Here is a 23,100-nt window from a genome sequence, read left to right as displayed (position 1 = left end):
AATGCATATATCTATTTACTGTTATGGGTAACCGATTTGTATCGATAAAATGAAATAAATTTAATCTAGCAGACAGACAGACAGGCAGAAATTTAGAAAGATAAACTGCCAGACAAGGCTGATCAACAATATTTTTACTTACGCTTCCTTTTGCCTCTTGTATATTTTAGCACAACTTCAATTGACCCTCCCTAGCCAATTTTAATGGGTACAGGGTAAATAAAAAAACGACGTCAAGCACAAACATAGCAATGGATTGGATCAAAGCTGACTGTCTGATTGTTGCTGTTGTTATTGTGTTGTATAGATATAACCCAAGAAGTTGCTCAAGTTTCGTCGTGTTTCATGTTTCATGTTTTGATTTTTGTTCTTTGCTTTTATATTTTGCAGTGCGTGGGCCGAGGGACGCCTCTCCATTCTGGCATGCTGAAAAGGGCCATAAAAGTGCAAATAAACATGTAAAAGGACATTAAGATTCCCGTGGTAGCAGCAGTACAACAACAGGACATGCCTGCGATTTGAAAGCAAGCCGAGAATTCAACCAACGGCTGAGCCACACACATCCATATAAATGCCAGCTGAAATGTGCTTTTTATGGGACAAACTCGAAGTCAAAGCGAACTAAAGACGCGTTGGCGCTTCATTAAAGTCAAAAGCGGAAACAGCAACGGAAACGGAATTTGCCAACAACAGCTCTAACAAAACGACAACACACACACACACACACACATGCACACTCTCATACACCGAATCTGGGATTCTGTCTATTAGCGTCAGGGTCACCACATGTATTGTGGCCATTTAAGTTGGTATACGAATTTTGTTGCTTTGACTGTTTGGCTAAATTGAAGTTTGCTACATAAATGACGGGACGTTTCTGCGTTCGAGCACAACGCAATGACTACAATGCAGTTTTCAATAACATCACACAAAACAACAAAAATGCAACTCAACTTGTCAACAACAGAAACATTCTCAAAATCGCAAAGGCAACAACAACAACAACAACAAATAGAACAACAACCGAGGCAGCGACACAACACACATCGAAAATCAAGAACACGAAAGCTGCTGGACTCTGGGAAAACGGTTTCAATACTCGCTGCGATGATGTTGTTGCTGTTGCTGCTATTCTTGCAGCCGGAAGCGACACGAGCGGAAGAAGAGTCACAGGATTTTCAAAAGAACAGTAAGTACAGTACATTTCACTACTTGCAGCAAGCACAAATTTGTTCACAATACGCACGCATCTGCATCTGCATCTGCATCTGCATCTAAGAAAAAGAATAAAGACTTTAGTTACAGTACAGAAAAATAAGAATCAGGTTAGAGCAATTCGATATTCATTTTATAGCATGGCAATTCTTAAAGAAATAAAATGTGCAAGTCAGTTATGAAAGGGAGAATAAACCATTATTATTATTGGATCCCTTTATGCACTGCGGCCCAATTAAAGATATTGTACCCTCTTCTAATCCCTTAGCTGGGGGTTATCGGGTTGAGGGTTTCTATGACCTACGAGCTTAAAACATGTATCCCTAGAATACTTCACCTCTTCCCGTCCTTACGCGTTAGTATTCTAAGTCTGCTTAAATCGTTTTTGATTATATCAGCCTAAAAGATATTTGGCTTGCCGCCTACGTCTGTTCCCTTTAGGGGTCTGTCTGCATTTTCGCTTGATTGTCGGGCTCTTCGTTCCCCGCTATAAGCAACTTTGAAATCTAACTTTTAAATTATAATTATAATATATAAGTATGAGTTATCCATAAAAAACAAAAACTGAAGCCAGTCTTACCCAACAATTAAAATTTGCAAGAGCATAAAAAAAGAATTTAAACAAAAGGTGTGATAATTTTCCCTTCTGACTTGATTATGTTGAAGCTGAAATATATATATATATATATATATATAGAGCTCCATATACCTGATAATTGAAGATGAAGTGGGGCTTTTACTTTAAAAATCAAATGATGCCTTGCCTGAGACCCACTAGAAATCCATTACAGATAGAAAAAGACTGAAAAACTAGAAACGCAGTCAAAGCAAAAATATGCCATCACTTTAGCTATTATCAAATTAGGATTGCTGCAATCAAAACCCCTTAAAATCATATATGCTCTTTTGTTTCTTTTCATGATATGTAAGACTGAGCTTGCGGCGATTTACTTACATTTTCAATTGTCCTGCCAGCGCACAAAGCACTTAACATTTGAGCAAACCTCAAACCTTCAATGCCTGCTTCCCTAACTCCCCCCGATTCGAATTGGAAACTATGCCAAAAAGGGCAGCACATGTTGGTGCTGGATATTCGCACACGTTGGCACAAAATGTTTGGCTGTGCAAGCACTTTGTGCAAACTTGCAAATCATTCACCGATTGCCAAAAATGCTTATCAATGTGCGTTACTAAAACGTGCTGCAGATTCTTTTTCTCTCTTCAAAAAGTATCAAAAGCAAAATAAAAAAAAGGAAAAGTGAAGAAATGGAAAACTTAAATGCAAACTTTGCCAGCCAGCAGTTTTGGCCAAACAACTTTATAATTTGCGAGGTCGACCGTGTGTGTCTGAGTGTGTCTGAGAGTGTGCGAGTGTGAGTGAGTGCCGTTGTGCTGGTTGAGCCTGGCTGCCCCTAGTGCTTTTTACGAGGCCATCAACTGGTTGTTGTAATTTACGCTCAGATTATTGTAACCTTGAGGCAACAGCAACAAACAGGCCACATCGGTCATATCTTATTCCCAAAGCGACCGCTTTTCTACAGCCCACCGTCCCCCATTCTCTGTTTACCAATTTTTGGGATGTCAGCCACTCGAAAAAAACAAATCATAATTCGACATCGACATCAGCATATTTTCTGGGTCTGGGCCGTCTGTCTTTTGTTGCCATTTCCGGGCACAATTTATGACAGGATTTGGCCCCAAAAAAGCGAGACACAATTTCTGGCATTTTCTATTTGGTTTGGTGTATCCACGCCGATTCGCGGGATTTTGTAGTAAATTGAATTTCTATGCTTCGATATAGACATGGCCAAGCAGCCTCGTCTCACTCCATCGCTCTTGGCTTGAGTTTAGCGCGGTGCCCTTTTGAGCATTAAATTTAATTATGTGTGCTTGATCTTCTGCTTCTTCATCTGCTTCATCTGCTTCATCTGCTTCATCTGCTTCTTTACTTATTAGCAGTCGGCACTCGAGAGCTTAAAATGCCTACCGTTTCCATCGTTGACTTTTGAGGATTTCAAGTGTATTCTCTTTTGCCCCACTCGATAGTGCCGCATTTGGCAAAGATGACGCTTTAAGTGGAACTCGAATGTGCTGCCTAACGTTGCCACATAAACAACTGGCACTCTTACGTACATATGTACATTCATGTATATATTGAGATGGACGAAAGGTGGGGGGAGGAGTCACGCTGCGACCATGCGACTCCTGGGACATTGCCATGGCTCTTGGCGATGTTTTTCGTTTCGTCGCATGAATATTTTCATCATAATCGTCTCTCTATTTTTATGTTCACAACTTTTTCTTTTTTTTTTTTTTTGGTTCATTTTTTTTTTTGGCTCTGTCTGTGTTTGATGCCTTGTGTTGCACGTAGTTGCTGGCACACACACACTATGTATATACACGTACATATATAAATATCGAATTGAAGCTCGGGGTATTATCGTTGGATTTATGAACGATGTGCGTCTATGCAAATCTCAAGCTGTGCTCCTCGTGCGCCAGGCTTTGTTTTGATGGGCAATCAACACGCGCAACCCAACTGGCAACGCGTAATGCCAAGCAACCAACCCCCTGTGAGTATTTGTGGGCGTGGCATGGCGCAAAGAGTTCAATTGCAATGTAAACATTGGTGGAACGGTCGCTTTGCTCCTCATCAGCGCGTCATTTGTGTTCGTAAATTGATTTTTTGTTAATTTTTATGAACTTCAAAGGGAAAACCAGAAAAATGCGAGGGGTGCCCTCACCCTCACCCATCCTTGCCCATCACCCAAATGCGACACATGTGTGCTGCCAACCAGCCCAGCCTAGCCCAGCCAAGAGGGAAAATCCGGCAACGGAGAAGTGAGCAGAAGCGTGTAAATATTTCTCAAACATATTTCCAGTATACATACGTACGTATGTATATATTTACATATAAATATGTGTGTTGTACACCCATATACGAGGCATACACGATATATATAAATATATATATGGATATTTATTTATAAACACGCGCGCGCATTCGCAGTGTCAAAACAACGTCACAAGCGTAGAATACGTAGAAGGGGAGCACTGTGCTTCGGCGGGGGGAGGAGAGTGACCGGGAAGCGCCACAAGTCAAGTGCAGTATTGGTCGTGTGGCGGACGGGGAGACATACAGCAGCAAGAACCATCAACCGTGTGGCAATGCGTTTGTAGCAGGCACGTTGCGCCAAGATGCAAAGTTCAGTTTCACATGTGGAAAATAACAGCAGAAATATTGTTGGGAGCTGTGGCGAACAAAAATATAACAGAGAGGAAGCACATGTCACTCTCGAGCATAGAGTACGTGCAAGGATGAAGCTGGAGATGGTGATGGTGATGGCGATGCAGATCAGAGGGGATTGAGCGGGAATACAAAGTGGCAACAACTGGCGATGCAACTTGACAGACGACAGCGACTGGCATGCAGTGAAAAGAGGAAAATAAATGGGCTAGAATGGAATAGCAGAGCAAACTGACTGAAATGGGAGTACGGAATGCGGGAGTATCGTTAATAGTATGCCGTATCCAATCAGGAAAAAGCTAAATAAATCAGAGTATTGACAATAGTTGAGGTAATCTCCACAGTAAGCTATTGCCGCCTTTTGAATGTGTTATCTTATACCTTACATTCTAGTTGGCAAGTGTAAATATCACATGATGGCAAAGTAAATGGAAAAAGAAGCTTAAAATTTATTTTAAAAGGAGATGAAGAAGAGGAAGAGCAAGAACTGAGATTCAATCTGAATTACACAGAATTCGCTTTGTTATTCTCTCCGCTTTTCTGTGCGCTCAGGCGCAGATCTTTCAAGCGAAACAAAAGCAGCCTCCTAGGCAATATTCTTTATTTTTTCTTCTGTCTATTATTTTTTTCTTGTAGCATGTGGGCTTTATTTGCCTCAATGCACTTTCGCCCATAAATACTGTACTACTCCGTGCATTTATGAACACCCGACACCCTACACCCGACTTCGCCCCACAGCTTGTAGTGCCTCTGTTGCTTTTAGTCAGTGCACAATAGAACAACAAGTGTCTACGAGTGGAGAACAATCGCTATTTCCTGTTTAGCGCGAAATTTCAATTATGAGTAAACATGACCACGCCCTTATTATGCACAGTTGGAATGCTGCGCACCTCCCCCTTGTCCCAGCGGACGCCGTTCATCTTTCACAAGAAAACAGCGTAAAATGTTCCTTTACCAAAGTTTTTATAGCCTTGCTGAGGGTATTTTCACTTTGTCGGGAAGCTTGTAACGTATTTGCGGAGACATCTCTGACAACATAAGGCCAATATAGACGTTTTCTGTTCGTCCATTAGTATGTAAGCTGTCCTGCTGCAGACAGCAGTACAGATGGAGTAGTCAGCGGGATTGGATTAAGGTATCATATAACTTGAATGGCAATAATCAGTCAAAGGAGAGGTTATTGCATTAAAACTTTTCTATCTAACGAGTTATCCAATCCAGACCTACTAAATAAAAATGTTGTGCTCCTAAAATTGGGACAAAATATCATCGAAATCGTATTACTGTATCCCAGTCTCCTTAATTTCAAATAAAAAAGTCATTGAGAGCAGACTGCTATATCTTATAGCTCCCATAGCTACCAAGTTATCCTAACCGAACTCATCAGCTCTACGAAATATCGTATATCTAACATTTTTAAAAAAAGCTATAAGCATCGGATCACTACACACTACTACACACCAGTTACGCTTTCAACATTTGCACAAAAATAATTGAGATACGCCTCCTATTTCAAATATGTGCCGTAGGAACAATTGACCCAAAGATGAGTTCTTGTAGGAGAAAGATTTTTGTTTGGCAAGTTATCCTAACCAAACTCATCACTTGTGCATATTATTATGTTTCCATCATCTGGACAGAAGATCATCGATGTGGGATTACTATATCATACAGTCCCCGTCGCAACAATTGGTCGGTATATTTTAATTTATAGTAAAAAAAAAGCCGCCCAAAAGGGTATGTATTTTTTGGCGAGTCGTTTTTACTTGTTTCTCTTCAATTTTTTTTCTTCTCGAAACGGGAAAATTCGTTTTAGCCCACTTTATTGGGCGTTGGGGCGTGCACTTGTGCAGCTGTCTTATTTCTGGGTAGTGAACGACCAGGGAAGATATATTTATTTACGTAGTATATATATGCTTACACAATACACATACATATATATATATATATATATATATATATATATAAGTTAGGGCAGCCGCTGACTACTCAAACGTGACTGTCCAAAGTTTTTCAATAAACTTTAACAAGAACACATTAAAAAGCCACAAGGATAGAGCGCATTTCCATTGCCATTTCCACACACAGGACTTGGTGAAACCCCCCCGTGGCAAGTCAAGTCAAAGCTTCTGCGCTACAAGAGCGGCAAATAGTTGTGTGTGAAAGCCTCAAACCCAAACGCCATTAATTCTTAGCAGATACGTTCTTTGTTATCTCGCCGACCGCTGCACTCAGATATAAATTTCACATAAAAGGCAAATCTATGGCACATTTTCTTCTTCAATATGAGCCTCTCCGGTTGCCCTGCTGCCCGGTACTTGCTGCAGATGGAGCTGACTTCAGTGACTGTTGCGTCTTAGTTGCTGTTTATGCCACCCGCGAGACGACCACCACCACCCAGATAGTAAGCATTACGCGGCTGTGAAATGAAATAAATATCATTTTATGACTTTTTAACTCGCTTCTGCTGCGTTCTGCTCCTTGCCCCTTCTTCTGTCGTTCTCTTTAACAAGCGCAATAAATGCAACAGCAGTATAAGTCCGCATCAGCGGCAAGGAAGGGTGTGGCAGACACAGCTGCTGCTGCTGCCACTGAGAGTTTACTCACTTTCATAGTCTACAACTTCCTTTGGAGTTGATATATATATATGTTTTTAGCATTTTGCATATCGCACTGGATTGAGCGCCCTTCGCTGTGAGTAATGCTTCCGTTAATCAGCGTCCCTTGCCCCCAGCTTCAAGCCACACAACACTTGGTCTTTAATGCCCAACGCTAAAAGGTGTGAATCAACAAATGGCGAGACAACCCCTTCTATGTATATATATATATCTACATGAATATATATATGAAACCAATAGCCAACATCATTTGTTGTTGTCAACAGGCGTTTGGTCTTTTGCCTTTTGTGCCTTTACGCTACGCTTCACGGGGGTTTTTTTATTCCGAAATTAACCCTTTCGGCCATAAGGCACTCATAAAAAATTCAATTTTATGAGCACTTTTATTTGGCCACTTTTCGTCTGTCTGCACATGCCAAAATCGCATTAAAAACGACAGCGCCACTGGTCAAAGGTCTGCCTCGAACCGAATCACTCAGACTCAGACCGAATGGGGGCAAATGTCACAGTCACTGGTTAGCCTGTAATTATAGCTCTTTAGGGGGTATCAAGACACGCAACCCTATTGTGACACATCTACTCGCATGTATACCCCTAACAACATTTGTATGTGATTCAGTGAATGAATGCTTTTGGCCAGTGTTTAAGTATATTCAAATGTATTTAAATGTTTTTCCCTTTTTAGCATGGATTTTGTTCTCGATACCTGGGGTTATTGTAACTAATAATAGTAAATATTCAAATTGAAAATTCTATTACTTCTAGCATTAATTGTGATTCTATTTTGTATAAATAAATAAAACATTTTGGAAAATATCATCACTTTAACATATAGAAGTAACGAAAGTGAATACTATAAAAATTCAAGTCATCTTGGCATTTATTGTATAAATAAAGTGGCGCCTGCATAAATACATATAAATAAATAAAGTGAATACATTTTCAAGGAATTTGGAATATCATAAATTCATTAAACAAACAAATGTTGCTTCAATTGACTTAATTGACTGGCGCATTCGAATTTATTAAGTCATCAAGCATATTTACTTATGTGATAGATATGTATGAGCAATATGGTTTTATTGAAGTGTTTTAGCATTAATATTGTAGTTTACAATTGCTGACGAGCAATTTATAAAATTAAAGCAGAAAGAATCTTACTGAAAGTAAACAGTGAAGATCAAATATTTTCTTGACTTATTTTGATTTACATCTCCAATTTAAAATCTAATCTCAACAAATCACGATTTTATAATATATTAATAATTTGTTTTCATTTTCTGGTCAATAATGCTTAAATATTTTGCTGGCATGTTTGCTGGATATAATTAAAATTGTTTTTTTTTTTTTTGGTCCCTCTTCACTGCAAATGACTCAAGCCTTAATCCATTAACTTGTATGTATTTATGCTTGTATAAATCCTAGCTGATGTTGTGATTCACATTCAGTCAACGAGCCCCGGACACGACTAGCATTATACACTCGAGCATTGCAGCAACAGAAGCAGCAGCAAGAGAAGCAACAGCCACGCTTCAGCGCACCCAGTCGGACACCAAGGCTTCTGATGTTGCTTGTTGTTCTGGTTGTTGCTGCTGCTGATTTTGGTGTGAGCTTTGTAATTTTTATCGCCGCCCGGCATGCGCTTTGTTGGCTATGTCCTCGGGGCTGTGCCTGGGCCTGGGCCTGCGCCTGGGCCTGGGTCTGGGTTGTGTGACCTTTGTTCGAGGTAGTGATCCGAGCCGCCTGTTTACGTTTTATGCTTGGGCAACACGCCTTTATGATTTCTGTTTGATTGCCGCCGCCGATGCCACCAGCAAGCAAGCGCCATTAGTCATACATTGCGAAGTATTCGTGGTGTTCGTCGGGTGGGGGGTTGGGGCGTGTAACGGTTTTTGCGTTCAAGTGGAAAATTGAATTTATCACTTGAACATGCCAAGCAAAACGGGATTCGCCCCTTTGGCTTTAACGTTTGGCATTTGGCTTTTTTCACTGCTAATTCGCAGCCAAAATTCCATGAAATTTGTCGGCAAATCTATTTGAGACACGTAATCAACTCGCTTGTACACATTTTTGGGACCCTTTTGGACACTTCGTTTTCCACCCACTTCTCATTTATGTCGGCGTGCAGAATGTTGTTGTTGACTTCTAGTGCTATTTGACAGCAGGTCGAGTGACCCTTTGACTTGAAGTTTTTAGTCAAAGCGTTAATTGAAAATTAGCCGTGGTGGGCGTGGCCAGCTAAACTGCAGTGGGCGTCGCATGCAGGATGCCTGTAATTTGCGTAATTTGCATATTTATTAAATTTAAATTAAGCACGCAGAATTTTATTTTGCGTGTTCAAGTTGTCGGCAGTGGGCGAGATTAGGCACTGAATTTGCATAATATGTGGCCATAAATTGTCGCAAAATTGAAAATGCAACAACAACAACAACAAGTACAACGAGAGCAGCAAGTGCAGTGCAGTTATAAAATGCCATAAATAGCATCAGTCAAAGTAAATAAATTAGAGTAAATTACAATTGCTGCATTATAGGCTGCATTTCAGCTGCAATTTCGATTTATTTATGGTCAGCGGCCAATAAATTGCCATTGCCTTGTAAATACTGTTTGTCAGCTGTGGCTTTAATTAAAAATATTATCTAAATTATTGCCGACTGTGCACAAAAATACTACAACTTATTTCATTTCATTTTGCGTCAAAATGCGCTCGGAAAACATATAAATCGTTGTCCGTGGCTAAGTCATTTTCAGCGGCCACATAAACCAAGCCAAACCAAACCAAACCAAGCATCGGCTCCCCAACCAGATCGCACTTGTAAATCTAAGCATACACGCCCAAAATGTATGCAATGCTATGCATAAAATATGTACATAGTGCTACAAGCTCTATTTGTAGTTGTTGTTCTTGCTGCTGGTGTTTGGGTTTGTGTTGGGTCTCCTCGTTGTTGTTGCTGTTGTTGTTGTTGTTATTGTTGATGTTGTTGCTGTTATTCTTGTTGTCGCCATCGTAAATTTACATATTTTCCATATAAATAAACTCGCTAAAGCGGATTTTGTCGCTCAGACGTAGAAGCGCCAGCGAAAGCAGCAACAACAGCGTTGAAATGTCACAACACAGCTAAAAAGAAGCTGCAAATAAATATAAAATAAAATAGCTACAAAATGGCCAAAAGAACACATAGTTTGCGCCCGAAGGCAAGTATTGCGACAGGGCGGGGCCTGAGGTGTGACTCCTAACCGCCCCCCCTGCTTCGCCCGGCACTGCACTGAAATTGAATGCGCCGGCTCTAAGTTATGGCAGTCTGGCCCAAAGTAGCATCATCTGGCCAACTGATACCAAGTCGCCAACTCTGGCTAGAATTTCTAGACTTAGGCGTGGCTAAGCAAGCGTATACTTGATATATTGCTAGTATTGTTTATGTGTGTGTGAGAGAGAGAGATAGAGAGAGAGAAAGAAAGAGAGGGGGAGGGGGAGAAAGCGAGAGCGAAATGAATGTAAGCGAGCAAACACACACTCTCGCCATCTTTTTGTACTCTTTTTTATTGATTGCCTTGCTTGGCACAAATGCTGTCAGGGCGTTAAATATGGGCGAAAGGACGCCGCATTAAATCATCTAAATGTTCATGCTCATTAGCAATCAATGCACAGCAACAACAACAATAACAACAACAAGGCTGGCAACACTTCACACTTCATTTGTGTTGTGCCCGTGACGTACACACACACACACACACACATTAGGGGTAAGCGAGCTCGATTAACAGTCAAATTAGCATAAAATTACTTATTTGAAAACACACACACTCACTCGCAACGCCTCCCTACCACTGCCAACCCTCGTGCACAACACAGTAAATAAATCAATTAGCTGCAAAAGCAACACAACCAAAAAGAAAAGCAAAGAACAATCCACTGAATGCTTCTAGTTAGCATTGGGGATTGGAGGTTGAGGGTTGAGGGTTGGGGGTTGGCGACAGCTGACGCACATTGGTAAACACAAAGGCAGCAACAATAGCCAAAGAAAGAAGCAATTAAAAGCTTTCCCAGCATGTGCACAACACATTGCGGGCGCGCACACACATCGGCCAATAATAATATTAATAATGATGGCCCGAAAATGGGCCAAAACTTCAAGTTTCCCATCACTAAAGCACGCTCGACTGGAACTTCATGCTGGACGCGCTTGATGGCAAACGCAGCTGCAAAATGCTGCAGCTGCAAGTGCAACAAAAACTGACAGTGTTGCTGCTGCGTCACATTACTTTAATTATTTGTTTACGCAACGCAAACAAACTTGCAGCGGGCGGCACTTCTTCTGTCTTCTGTCTTCTGTTTGTGTTATTGTTATTGTTATTGTTATGCATATGCGTACGATGCGTTGTGGGGTACTCCATAAAACTCAACGACTTGTAATTCTGGGAAAAGTCCAAATAAAAACAGCAAAAAAAAATGTAAATGAGATAAACAATGCCAAGGCGGCAGTTGCGGCGCCTAATTAGCTCTTCTCATCGTCATGCGAATTTGTCAAATTAAGCAGCTGATGCTGGCAGGCAAACAAGTCGCCTTCTTAACTGAAAAATGTCAGCGTCAAAATGTAAAGGGGCTCCGAAATGTGCAGTCAATTATATTATTTTTCGGTATTCGAAAAATGCAGGCTGAGCTCGGACAGCGCCAAACATTAAAATTGGCGACAAGAGCCAAAATAAAATTAAATAACATGAGCACTGAACAGAATTGAAGAGCCGTAAAACTGCAGAAAGGACTGAGGACAACGCTACTGAAGCGACACTGATTAAAAAATTGTTTGACAAGAAATCAGCGCGACGTTTTTTGTCTGGCCTCCCCAATCTGCCAGCCAGTTGTGGAGTGTTATTGGGGTATTGGGAGCTGCCTGGCTGCTGAGGTGGCTGATGGAACACGGGAAGATGCAAAGATGGGTCGAGTGTTTCGACTGGCGGCAAAAAGCGAAGTGTCGCTGTTAATTCGGCGTTAATTTAATTGTCAGCTGCAATTAAATTGATTTTCACTTCGGCTGCTGTCTGTTCTACTGCTATTGTTCTGCAGTTTCTTCTGCCTCGTCTGCTTCTGCAACACACAAATGTGGCGACACATCAACTTTAATTTTCGAACCATTTTCGCTGGGCTACCAAATGCTTTATTTTTTATGTTTAACATTTAAAATTTCAACTGTAAAATGGATAATATGATATTTTACATAAAAATATTACGAAGTTAATTTATAGTCTTGTTTGGGAATTGAAAAAACATAATTATCGTTAAAAGAGAATAACGTGGCTATTAAAAAATCTTTAAAATAAGTGAGTAAATGGATAAATGAATACACTTAGCTTTAGCTTAAACAAATAATGTCAAAATAATGCCGAAATTAAAGAAGTGTCATCATTTTTGGTGGTTAGTTAATTTTCTCAAATCTTCCAGTTAAATCAGCGTTTTTCACCAATGGCAGACAAATGAAAAAAAAAACAAAGCAATTTACATTTGCCTATCAAAATTCGCATCTCATAGTCAAGTATACAAAATATTTACTTGGTGAGTAATGCCCTAAAAGACACGAACGCCAAAAAAATCGACGTCAAATTGTATTAAAAACACATAAATAAATTTTTAGCTTGCTTGTGTCACGGGGAAATTCTCAAATCGTAAGCAACGAGCCACATATATATATATATATATATATATATATATATATTTATATATATACTATATACTATATATATGTACTTATTGGTGCCACAGGGCAGGGACTGTGTGTTTCTGCTTCTAAAACGAAAAAACTGGCACAAATTCAAAAATGATTTTTACGCAATTTTACGACAACAACTTGAAGATGAACTATAAATAAAAAGCCCCTTAGTGCCAGCGGGCGTCATTTTAAAACTATTTGTAGCTCGTATCTGTGAGTTACTTCTGGCTGCCTCTAGTCAATGCTGCTGCTGCTGCTGCTGTTGCTGCTACTGCCGCTACTGCTGTCAGGGACATGAGTCAGTCGCTGTCAAGCGAGCATGTTTATCTATGATAAGTGCCCAGTAACCAGTTTAATTGAAAATAATAAACACGCGTATAAATAATGCGCAATGTCTCGACCATAGTGCATAGTACTGCAGTCAAACACACAGTCCAAGCGTTGTCCTAGTTTCATTCGCACTCTGATGCTGCTGCTGGAGCGAGTCCTTCTCTGCCCTGTCATTTGCCAGTTGGTGTCCAAAAATGTCGCTGCAACTACACAGCCCGAGCCATGTAGCACAGCATGTGTTGCATGCTGCAGTAGCTGTCGCAGGTTATTGTTGTTGCTGTAGTTGTAGTTGTTGCTTCTGTGGTTGCCTGAAACGTTTGCAAAAATGTTTTGCTGCATGCCATTGCCATATATTACTCTTAAACGCCCTTGCCAACGCTGCTCATGCTGCTGGATGCTTTTTTAAAATTTATTTGCTCATTTTCACCATTTTCCAGTTGCAGTTGTCTTCGTCCACACGACCCTTGACTCCCTCTTTGTCTACACCTCGAAATTGCGGTGCATTATTTTCATTGCGGTCCATTTTCATACTCTTTGTTGGCCAAGTGATTCGGCTGAATGTGAACATTGAGTTTGCCACTTTTGAAACATATCAATATAAGACATAACTATGAAGATGCCTTAAATTTGAAATTCAAATTTTATCTTCATTTATAGTATGGCTTTAACCGTGTAATTGAAGTGGAGTTGAATTTAAAGGCAATAAAATAATTATTATATAAATATCTATAAGTTCAATTATCTTTTTAATTATTAAAATAGACAAAACCCTTAAATTATGAATGCTGATAATCTAAAATTGCAGAGCAAAAAAATAAATATTTTGTTGAAATTAAATGGATTGTGATGAAAAATGTTACCTTAGTGAGCGAAAATTAACAATTTTCATATATTTTGCAGTAGTTTAAAGTTCCCTTTATTAAAATGATTCTATTTTAGCACAATTTAACGCTTAATTTCACTCTTTCATTAGATTTAGATTTAAAAATTTGATAGCACCATTCATTAGGTAAATCGCTTTAATAAAGTGATGTTTAACGAAACTGGGAGTTGAATAAGTGTGTGTTAAATAACTAACTACAATGTTTGTGTTTTCCACGCGTAAAAACTGCACTTTATTTTAAGCCAGAATGTTATATCAAAATCGCACTGAAAGAGTGTCCCTTTTTCACTGTAAAGCTGATTTCATTAAAAGCTGTTGTGTTTGCATTTGGCCAAAATTAAAAACTCATTCGTTTTTATAAATCATGGCAATATGTGCAGCCTGCTCTTGCTTTTTATTTATTCGCTCGTGCCACAGCACACCGCAGGCACATGCCCCTACACCCCAACTCCCGCTTACTGGTGTGCATAAAAAGCATGTGTTTGTTAAATTTATATCAAGTTATGCGCTATTAGAGCAACCGCTGGGTCACTCGACTCTTTTATGTTTTTGGAATACCCGAAAGTGCAGCAATTAACGTAAAATAAAATTACATAATTTGCTAGTGTGTGTATGTATGTGTGTGTGTTTACAGTAATTGCGGTCATTAAAAATGTTTATACTCGGCAAGTGGTTTTCAATAATTTTCAATTGAAATATGATAAATATTTGAATATGTATTGCGCATAAATCAAAAATGCAGCCGTGGCTTAAAGTAGTTACTGAAATTCTCATTAATAACAAGTGCCATTAAATTGCTATTGCTATTCACAATGAGAGCTTTGTGTGCAATTGATGGCCACACTGCGTATGCGTAATCTGCTTATTTATCGCAAATGCTTTCGAAAGAGCGTTGAGTGCTTCAAGTTGCCAATTCAGTTCTGACTATATTTAATAGGAAATTTTATATGAAATTCCATGCTGCTAAAAGCATCTCAGCTGTAAGGACTCTGTGTGGCCTCGAATCCACAGAAGCAACAGCAGCAGCAGCTCGAGCAACAGTTGCCAAATCAGCAGGAAGAACATCAGAACACAGCACAACAAAAATACGAAGACGAACAGCCAAAAGAGCCACGTAATGGACGGGCAACAATGCCGTCAACGGCAAGGACAACAAGCGCTGACTGGAATATTTTTTCGTATTTTATTATTAAATCACGTAGCGAGTGCAATACGGCGTTCAAAATGACAGCGAACGCATTTTAATTGAAGGCACACACAAGGGACCATGTCACCCACCATCCACTCCATCGCCTAAAGGAAGCTCAAGAACTGATAACAACTTGAAATGGTCGATGATGAGGCACAGACTACAGATGAGATGGATGCCAACTTTTTGCTGCTACTGTTCCTGCTAATGCTGCTGCTATGGGTTCTGCTTACTCCTGCTCAAGTTCCTCCTGCGGCTACCATTGAATTTGCGCCGAGCTCCTGCGAATGACTTGGCCAACGAAGTTTTCTAATTGAAAATGGCGTCGCTAAATTTAATTTGAAAACTTTCACTGACAGCGACTGACCCCAGCAAAATCAGCAGCATAAGCAGCAGCAGCAATGAAAAACGAACGAAACAAACAACCAATAAAGGTGGCAACAACTTGAAAGACTTATGAGAAAAACCAGAATGAAAAAAAAAAACATTAAAGCGTTATTTTTTGTGTGTCAGCCATAAGCAGCTTAGCAACTCGTATGCCAAATAGTCGCCCATATTTTTGTATACTCTGATACTATATACTTTTTTTTTTTTTTTGATATTTTGCCTAATTGACTTGACGCTTACATTTATTGCTTGGTTGCGAGACGCTCGGAGACTCTGTGACTGGCGCCAACTTTTTTGCCTGCACATATAAAAATATTTTTTGACACAGCAATTTTTGGGAAAATGCTTTCGCATGCTGCGCGCTTCTGATGATAATAATGATGATGATTGTGAGAAATATTTGCACACACACAACTTGCATCATAATTAGAAGCTACGCTCTGGTCAAAGCAAAGCAAAAAGTTATACACCAGCTGAACAAAAGTTATGTGTACTTGTCCGTTAAAAGTTGTTAACTTTATTTGCTGCATAACGTTATGGCAGCCATACAAACTGCATACAAAACTATGCAAACACCGCAGGTGGGAGGCGATGTGGGGACCAAAAAATGTCGGCGTTTCTAATTATAAGTAAATACTCCTATACATGCATATTAGCAAGCACTTCGAGTGTGTGTGTATATGTGTGTGTGTGTGTGTGTGCGAGTGTGTGTGTGTGTGTGTGTGTGTGAGTATGTGTGTTAGTAAACATTTTAAAAGTTTTGTGCACATTCCGTTGGAGAAGGGAAGGCTGTCCCTGTTAGGTAGTCCGTAATGCATGCGAATAGTGTGAGAAAGTCCATTAGGGTCACTGACGACTTGGACGATACTCGACTGGGGCGTTGCAAAGGGGCGTGGCTGGGAAGCTGCCACAGTTGCTTGGCGCCGTGGCAATGGCAACCACTTTCGCTCTCGACTTGCAACACTTTGTGGCCGTGGCGAGCCGTTTGTGTGTGTGTGTGTGTGTGTGTTGTGCTGTGTATGTTTGCCATAATGTACAATTTAAATGTAAACAATTGGCCCCAATGTGCCGCAGCGTGGCACAAAAAATGTAACAGGACAAAAGCAGCTGTATAAAATATTTAAAAGGCTGCAGCAGCAGCAGCAGCAGAAAAAACAGCATATGGCAGACGAAGCAGCTGTGAATAGTGAATAGTGAATAGTGAAACTCAAATATTTATCTTGGCAATTGCCTCTAATTTAGTTCAAAGTTGCTGGTGCTCTAAATAAACTTTTCATTAGCTGACTCACTCACTCACACATACACACACAGCCCACATACACAAACACACTCGAAATGATAAGTTGTGCTAATTTTATTTAATTAACTTTCTTGTTGCACTTGTAATTGACATTTGTGTGCGTTAGCAAATGTTTCAATCAAACTTCAACCATATCAAAAGCCAGAAGCTAGTAAATAACCACTGACACAAACACAGTCATAACTCAAACTTTACAATAAATTTTTGCAGTGATTGCTGTGATTCTATATATTTTTCACACAAAATATGTAAATTTCCTTTTAATCTCAAGGATTTCACTGGGTTCATCACAACAATGACATAGAAATAATATTATTTAGAGCCTGAAAGGATGTGTTCAATAAGGTTTAATTATATGCGCTTAAAACTCTGTGTGATCTTTTAAATGTGCAACAAGCAGATATTCGTAAAAGACAAAACCGCAACCGCAACAAACAAAAACCACAGCGCTGGCAATGTGGCGCGTAAACTTCAACCACCTAGCGCCCAACCCACAAGCCCAAACTTTTACAAAAAAAAAAATACAAAAAAAAAATGAAAAATCAATTGAAAATTGTGCAATAAAACAATTTGATGAAATTCAAAATAACTAAAACAAGGCATAGAAATTCGCTGCTATTGAATGGTTGCCAAGTTTTGTTTTTCCCTCTAGCGCTCTGGCATTTATTTGTATTACTCGTTGTTGTATATGTTGCTCTTGTTGTTATTGTTCCTGCTGCTGCTGCTGCTGCTGCTGCTGCTATTATTGTTGTTTACATTGCGTGCTAGATTTGGCACGCTGCCGTTTATATCTAGTTTGTTTAGCGACACGTTTTGTGGACACTATATTAAAAACATTCATATGTATTTATTTTTATTTATTTATTCTTAAAGTTCATTAAACTCTTGGGCCAACTGCACACAAACATTTAAATTAATATAATAAAGCTGCATTATTTAGTTTACGGCAAATTCCATTTCCAAGCAAATATTATGATTTTAAAGCGTTCAAATTCCACAGAAAATGCTCCTCGGTTCTACCGCCTGTTGCCTGCATAATTAATGTAATGTCTTGGGGCACGCAACGTGGTTTCTGCTTGGGTTGAGGGCGTGAAGATTGAGGACTAGGCAAATGTTGCACAAAATGTTTGCTACGCCCTTTTACGACTGCTGTTTTATGCATGCAAAGCCTCATGCTGCGTATGCGTAATATCTGCACAAGGCATGTTAAATTTTCGACTTTAGACATCGACTCAGCGAGCTTACAACGGCTGCTAAAAACGTGAGCAACTGCAGAAACAAGTCCCGGCAAACATATTCATGAAAATATAACCCAGCATAGATAATATTTAACTTTCATAATATTTTACTTTTAAAATGTAAGAGCAAAGTAAGAGCTATAACTCGTGCGTAATAAGTGAGTAATATCCAACTAGAAGTCATATTAGTACATATACGCATTCAATGTTTACTCCTATAACAGTTTGAAACTTTGAAATTTGCGCAGGGAAACTTTTTTACTCATTACGGACATTATTTTTAGTTCAGTTACCTTGGCCCCATAAATTGGATTTCGTTTCGTTAGGCACTTTTGTGCTGTCAATTTGTACTTAAACATTTTTAAGCCCATACACATTAAAAATTAGTAAAATTGTATATTGCTGGAGTTTGGAAATTGATGTTATTTATTTATAGCTTGCTCGCATATATCTTCTTTTATTTTCGAATTAATAACAAAAAGTTCCGTTAACATTTCCAATGATATTGACTTAATTAGAATTAGAAAACAGCCATAAGCTCTTAGCACTCTCAACACACGCCCCGATGTTTATTAATTGATCCATGTTGAGAGCCTGTCAAATGCGCTGATGCTTAAATAATGAACCTCCAAGTATCTTCGACAAGCTGTAAAAATTCCAATTGGGAGAACGCATCCCCGCCCCCCACCCCACGCCCACGCTACTTGCCGACACTTTGTGTTAAGTAATTTACATGCAGCCAAAAATAGGCGCAAATAATGCGATGTGTCAAAACAAAACATCAAAATGAACTGAGCACTGGGAACTGGGAACGCGGCTGGGGTGCAGGTAGAACTCAAAACTCATGAGAATAGGGGATAGATAGAGACAGAGAGAGAGAGAGAGAGAGAGATAGAGACAGAGTGTGGGTGAGTGGAAGAGAGAGCAACTATTTTGGATGCGAAACAGACATCAAAGTCGTCGTCATCGTCCCCCTGGGCTGCCAATAAGAGAATTAAACGAATGCATAAATCATTAAAATGAGCAGACGATTGCAGCCAACAGCAAGAACTGGGCATATGCCACAGTCCAATTATAAATAGAACTTCTCGAGGCAACTGAAGGGTGCACGTGCGCCATAAAGCTGCGGCTGCTGGACAACTTCAAAGCTATTACACAAGGTATTTAATTAGACGTTGCAACAGGCAGAATCAGCGACAACTAAGCATATACATATAAACTAGCTCCTTGCCCCCGAACTGTATTTGTATTTGCAGAGTCACCCAGCCAGCCAGCGAGCCATTCATAAGGATTTACGACTAGGTGTCGCCTATGGCTCTGTATCGCACTTTTGCTCAGTTTGCCGCAAGCCAAAGCGTTGACAAATTGCAGCCGCCGCAGTCGCTGTTCGCTGTTGGTGTCGGCGAGCTAAAGCGGAAGCTGTGTCGCCGCCATGTTTGCCATTTTGCTCAAGCTGTCAGCGAATGCGCCTGCCGGAAAGTATGCAGAGCAATATAACAAATGGCGTGTGGCTTTGCGGCTCTGCGGCACCCCGACTTTCCCTCTCCCCCTCTCACTTTCTCTCTCTCTCTCTCTGTTCTTCGCCAGCTGCGTTGCGGGTACCATGCTTCAATAATTTCCTAATACGCATACGTTCAGCGCTCAGAATGCATGCATAAAACTGTGGCCTGCGCTACGCTAATCCTTTGCTTGTGCAGGTAATGCTATAGTTGAGTACGTGGTTCGGGCAGATTTGCACTCCACTTTTCGCAAAGCTGCTTGAAAACATTTGAGCATTAAAGTGCTGGAGCGACAAATAACCAAACAACAGCATTGAAAAAACGCGTGAGAAAAATGTTTGCAAAATGCGTCGAATTTTGATGTTATTGTGTTGCTGCTGTTGATGTTGTCGCTGTGGGTGAAGATGACATTTTTGCTTTGTTGTCCTGCTAAATCCTTAATGTGAAAAGCATTTTCTCACTTTCTCCCGGTGTTAAGTGGATTATGTGGGTTTTACACAACAAAAATGCATTATGCTTGCAATAATTTTTCATAATTTGTGCAAAATTTTCAAGCGCTGCTTTAACTATAGTTTGCAGCTCTTGAATCACACCTGAAGCTGCAGCGGGTATAGATATTGAGCATCAATATATCTCAATACTTATACAAAGAAAATGTCGCCAGGCGGGTGGAAACAATGTCAAGAATTTTACAGTTTACCCTGACGAATAAAATAACACAAAACACGAACCCAAAATTCGAGGTAAGCCACTCTAGCATGAACCGAAATATTTTGCCAGGATATATAAATATTTTTGAGTATATGTATAAATATATTTATACACATATATATACATACATACATATATATATATTTTTTTTGAGAGCCAAAATAACAAACTCGAACAAGCAGAAGCAATAAGGACAACGTCGATGTCGACAACCGGCAAACGGAAGAGTCGAGCAGGCAATGAACTAAGTCTGAGAATGGAGGGGTGGAGTTGTTTTGGCGTTGCTCGATCCCACATTCCTGCTGGTCCTCCTCATCTTTTGGTCCTCCTCATGCCATGTGTTGGCCTCGTTTTGTGTCTGTCGCTCGCGAAACGCAAGCGGAAGCGTTGTGTTAAAATAACAAACAATCAGCCGCATCATACAGGATGTGCAAATAAGAATAAATATATATTTTTATCAGTGGCAATGCCAACGCCAGCTTCCTACCTGACAACTTCAATTGGTTTCTCCTGCACCCGACCTCGACTCTCTGCTCTGGTTCCTGTGGCGTCAACTTTCATGTTTTACTAATACAAACGTCAACTTTTATTGCAGTACCCGCACGCTTGGTTTGGGCCGCACCCGGCAAGACCGTGGATCTGCCCTGCGACTTGACGCCGCCCACGCCGCAGGACTCGGTAAAATTGCTGCTTTGGTTCAAGGACACCACCGGCATACCGCTGTACAGGTAAGTTGCAATTCTGCTGTGCACAACGCAAATCAATTTCAAAGGCTGGCCAAACTATTTAGTTGGTAAACGAAAAAAAAGAAGCAGAACACCGTCAGCTAAGTGATGCTTCTAGCTGCTGCTGACTGGCGGAAATGTTGCCCAAGTGGCCAACACTCACACACACACATGCACTAATACACACCAACAAATACACACGTACGTGAACACATCCTGCATGCGAATGCCATCCATCAAAAACGTGAAGTAATCGTCAACATCCTTTGCTGCCATCACACTTGGCGCATTTTTCACATTTTTTCCTGCCATTTTGTGTACATTTTTTTATTTCTTTGTGTTTTCGCCTGGAAGCCTGGCACGGTTGATTTTTTTTTTTTTGCGACGCCTTTTTTACGCAGGACTCCGGAAGAAGTGTTTTGTGTAAGCGCGTCTGTATGTGTTTGTGAGTGTGTGTGTGTGTGTGGGGGGCAAGGATGCGCCCGTCCATGCCGTCATAATCCACTTTGTTATAATAAATGTAAAGCACATCCGATTACAGTTGCCATCGCTAAAGTGTAGCAAATTTTCACGCACATACGCATCGGACACGCCTCCTTCCGACACACACACACACATACGAAGAGACACCTCTCCATGCCCCTTAGCCAGCAGTTTTGCTTTTACAAAAATTTCAGTTGATAAATTTTCAATGTGTTCTGCTCGCATTTAAAGTGGAACAGCCACGTGGATTGCGTGCAACAGCAGCAGCAACAACTATCAGACACATTCAGGTGAACTGGCCACCAGTCGATAATCATAAACAACAACTGCAACACAGTAACAGCCAGCAATCCAACTTCAGAATGTCGAGTGTTGTACACGAAATAAACAGAGTAATTTGCTAAAACAGCAACAAATTGCTGCAATTTGCGCAAAGCTGCCAAAGCTGCCAAAGTCGCGACGTGGCACGCAGCAACAGCAACAGCAGCAAAACAACAGCAAACGCAACAACAAATTCAGAGAAAGAGAGAGGGAGAGAGAGAGAGGAAAAGAAAGGGAGACGAGGGGAGAGGCAAATACACTCGTGCAAATTAAGCGTCATTTTTTATGGCAGTAAATTATGGTAGCAGTAGGACAAACCTGGTCGCCAGGGCACAACTAATGGCCATGAGAGATGCTTGCATATGTTTATTTATGATGTATAATAAGCGCCATACGAACAGCCACGCCCACACACTAAATTCACACTTAACCATTCGTTTGTGCTGTGCTTGTACATTTTGCAGTTTGGACTCGCGCGGGGGCAATGTGAAGCTGGCGCCACATGCGGCCATAGCTAGCGATCTGGGTCAGCGTTTGTTCTTTAGCATTGGCGACAATCCCAAGGATTCTCGACTGCAAATCAAAGATGTGAAGCCAGAGGATGGCGGCGTTTACCGCTGCCGCATTGACTTTTTCAACTCGCCCACCCGTAATTTTAGGCATAACTTAACACTAGTTGGTGAGTTTAACTTAACATAAACCAAGTAGAAATTTTTTAATAATTGATTGCTTTATTAAAACACCCATTTACAATTTTAAAACCTGCAAAACATTGCCTAGCTAATAGCATTAATTAATATCCAATATGATTTTGCAGTTGTTCCCGAGGAGCCACGCATCTTTGATGCCCAGGGCAAGGAAATCTCCCAATTGGCTGGTCCATTTCGCGAGGGCTACGAGCTCTTTCTCTGCTGTCAAGTGCGGGGCGGTAAGTGCAAAAACCAATTTGCAGCCAACTCTTTTTTCCAAGTGCTTGTGATGGCCCAGTCAGGCTGTCAGGAAGTGGTCAATGCAGCGTTTTATTTAAGCTTGCCAGGCAAACCTGTCAATTGGATGCCGAACGAGGGTCGCCTGATAAGTCATTGGCTTAATTAAGAAAACTGCAATTTCAGTTTTCCTTTTACATGTGATCTTTAACAATTTTATTATAATAATTAAATAACAAGTGTTTTATGATCCAAAAAGAAGTAGCATTTTCTTACTTAAGTCCATGCCTTTTCAGCCGCTACTCGTATTATGGCTGGATTGT

General features: G+C 40.4%; 1 protein-coding gene across 4 annotated transcripts in view; it reads left to right on the top strand.

The window, feature by feature from the left end:
• LOC6567704 (nephrin) overlaps positions 1-23,100 on the top strand; it is a 72,464-nt gene that overhangs the window by 22,729 nt on the left and 26,635 nt on the right. For all 4 annotated transcript variants that reach the window (XM_032740185.2, XM_032740184.2, XM_032740182.2 and 1 more), the window contains exons 2-5: positions 391-1,189; positions 20,918-21,050; positions 22,316-22,530; positions 22,669-22,779. In XM_032740185.2, the coding sequence (XP_032596076.1) occupies positions 898-1,189; positions 20,918-21,050; positions 22,316-22,530; positions 22,669-22,779 (751 nt within the window). In that variant the 5' untranslated portion in view covers positions 391-897. The remainder of the gene's footprint in view (positions 1-390; positions 1,190-20,917; positions 21,051-22,315; positions 22,531-22,668; positions 22,780-23,100) is intronic.

The sequence above is a fragment of the Drosophila grimshawi genome, unplaced genomic scaffold (assembly GCF_018153295.1).
Source record: "Drosophila grimshawi isolate 15287-2541.00 unplaced genomic scaffold, ASM1815329v1 contig_311, whole genome shotgun sequence".
In the NCBI taxonomy this organism is placed as follows: domain Eukaryota; kingdom Metazoa; phylum Arthropoda; class Insecta; order Diptera; family Drosophilidae; genus Drosophila; species Drosophila grimshawi.
Note: the sequence above shows the minus strand (reverse complement) of the source record. Positions and strands in the feature narration are given on the sequence as shown.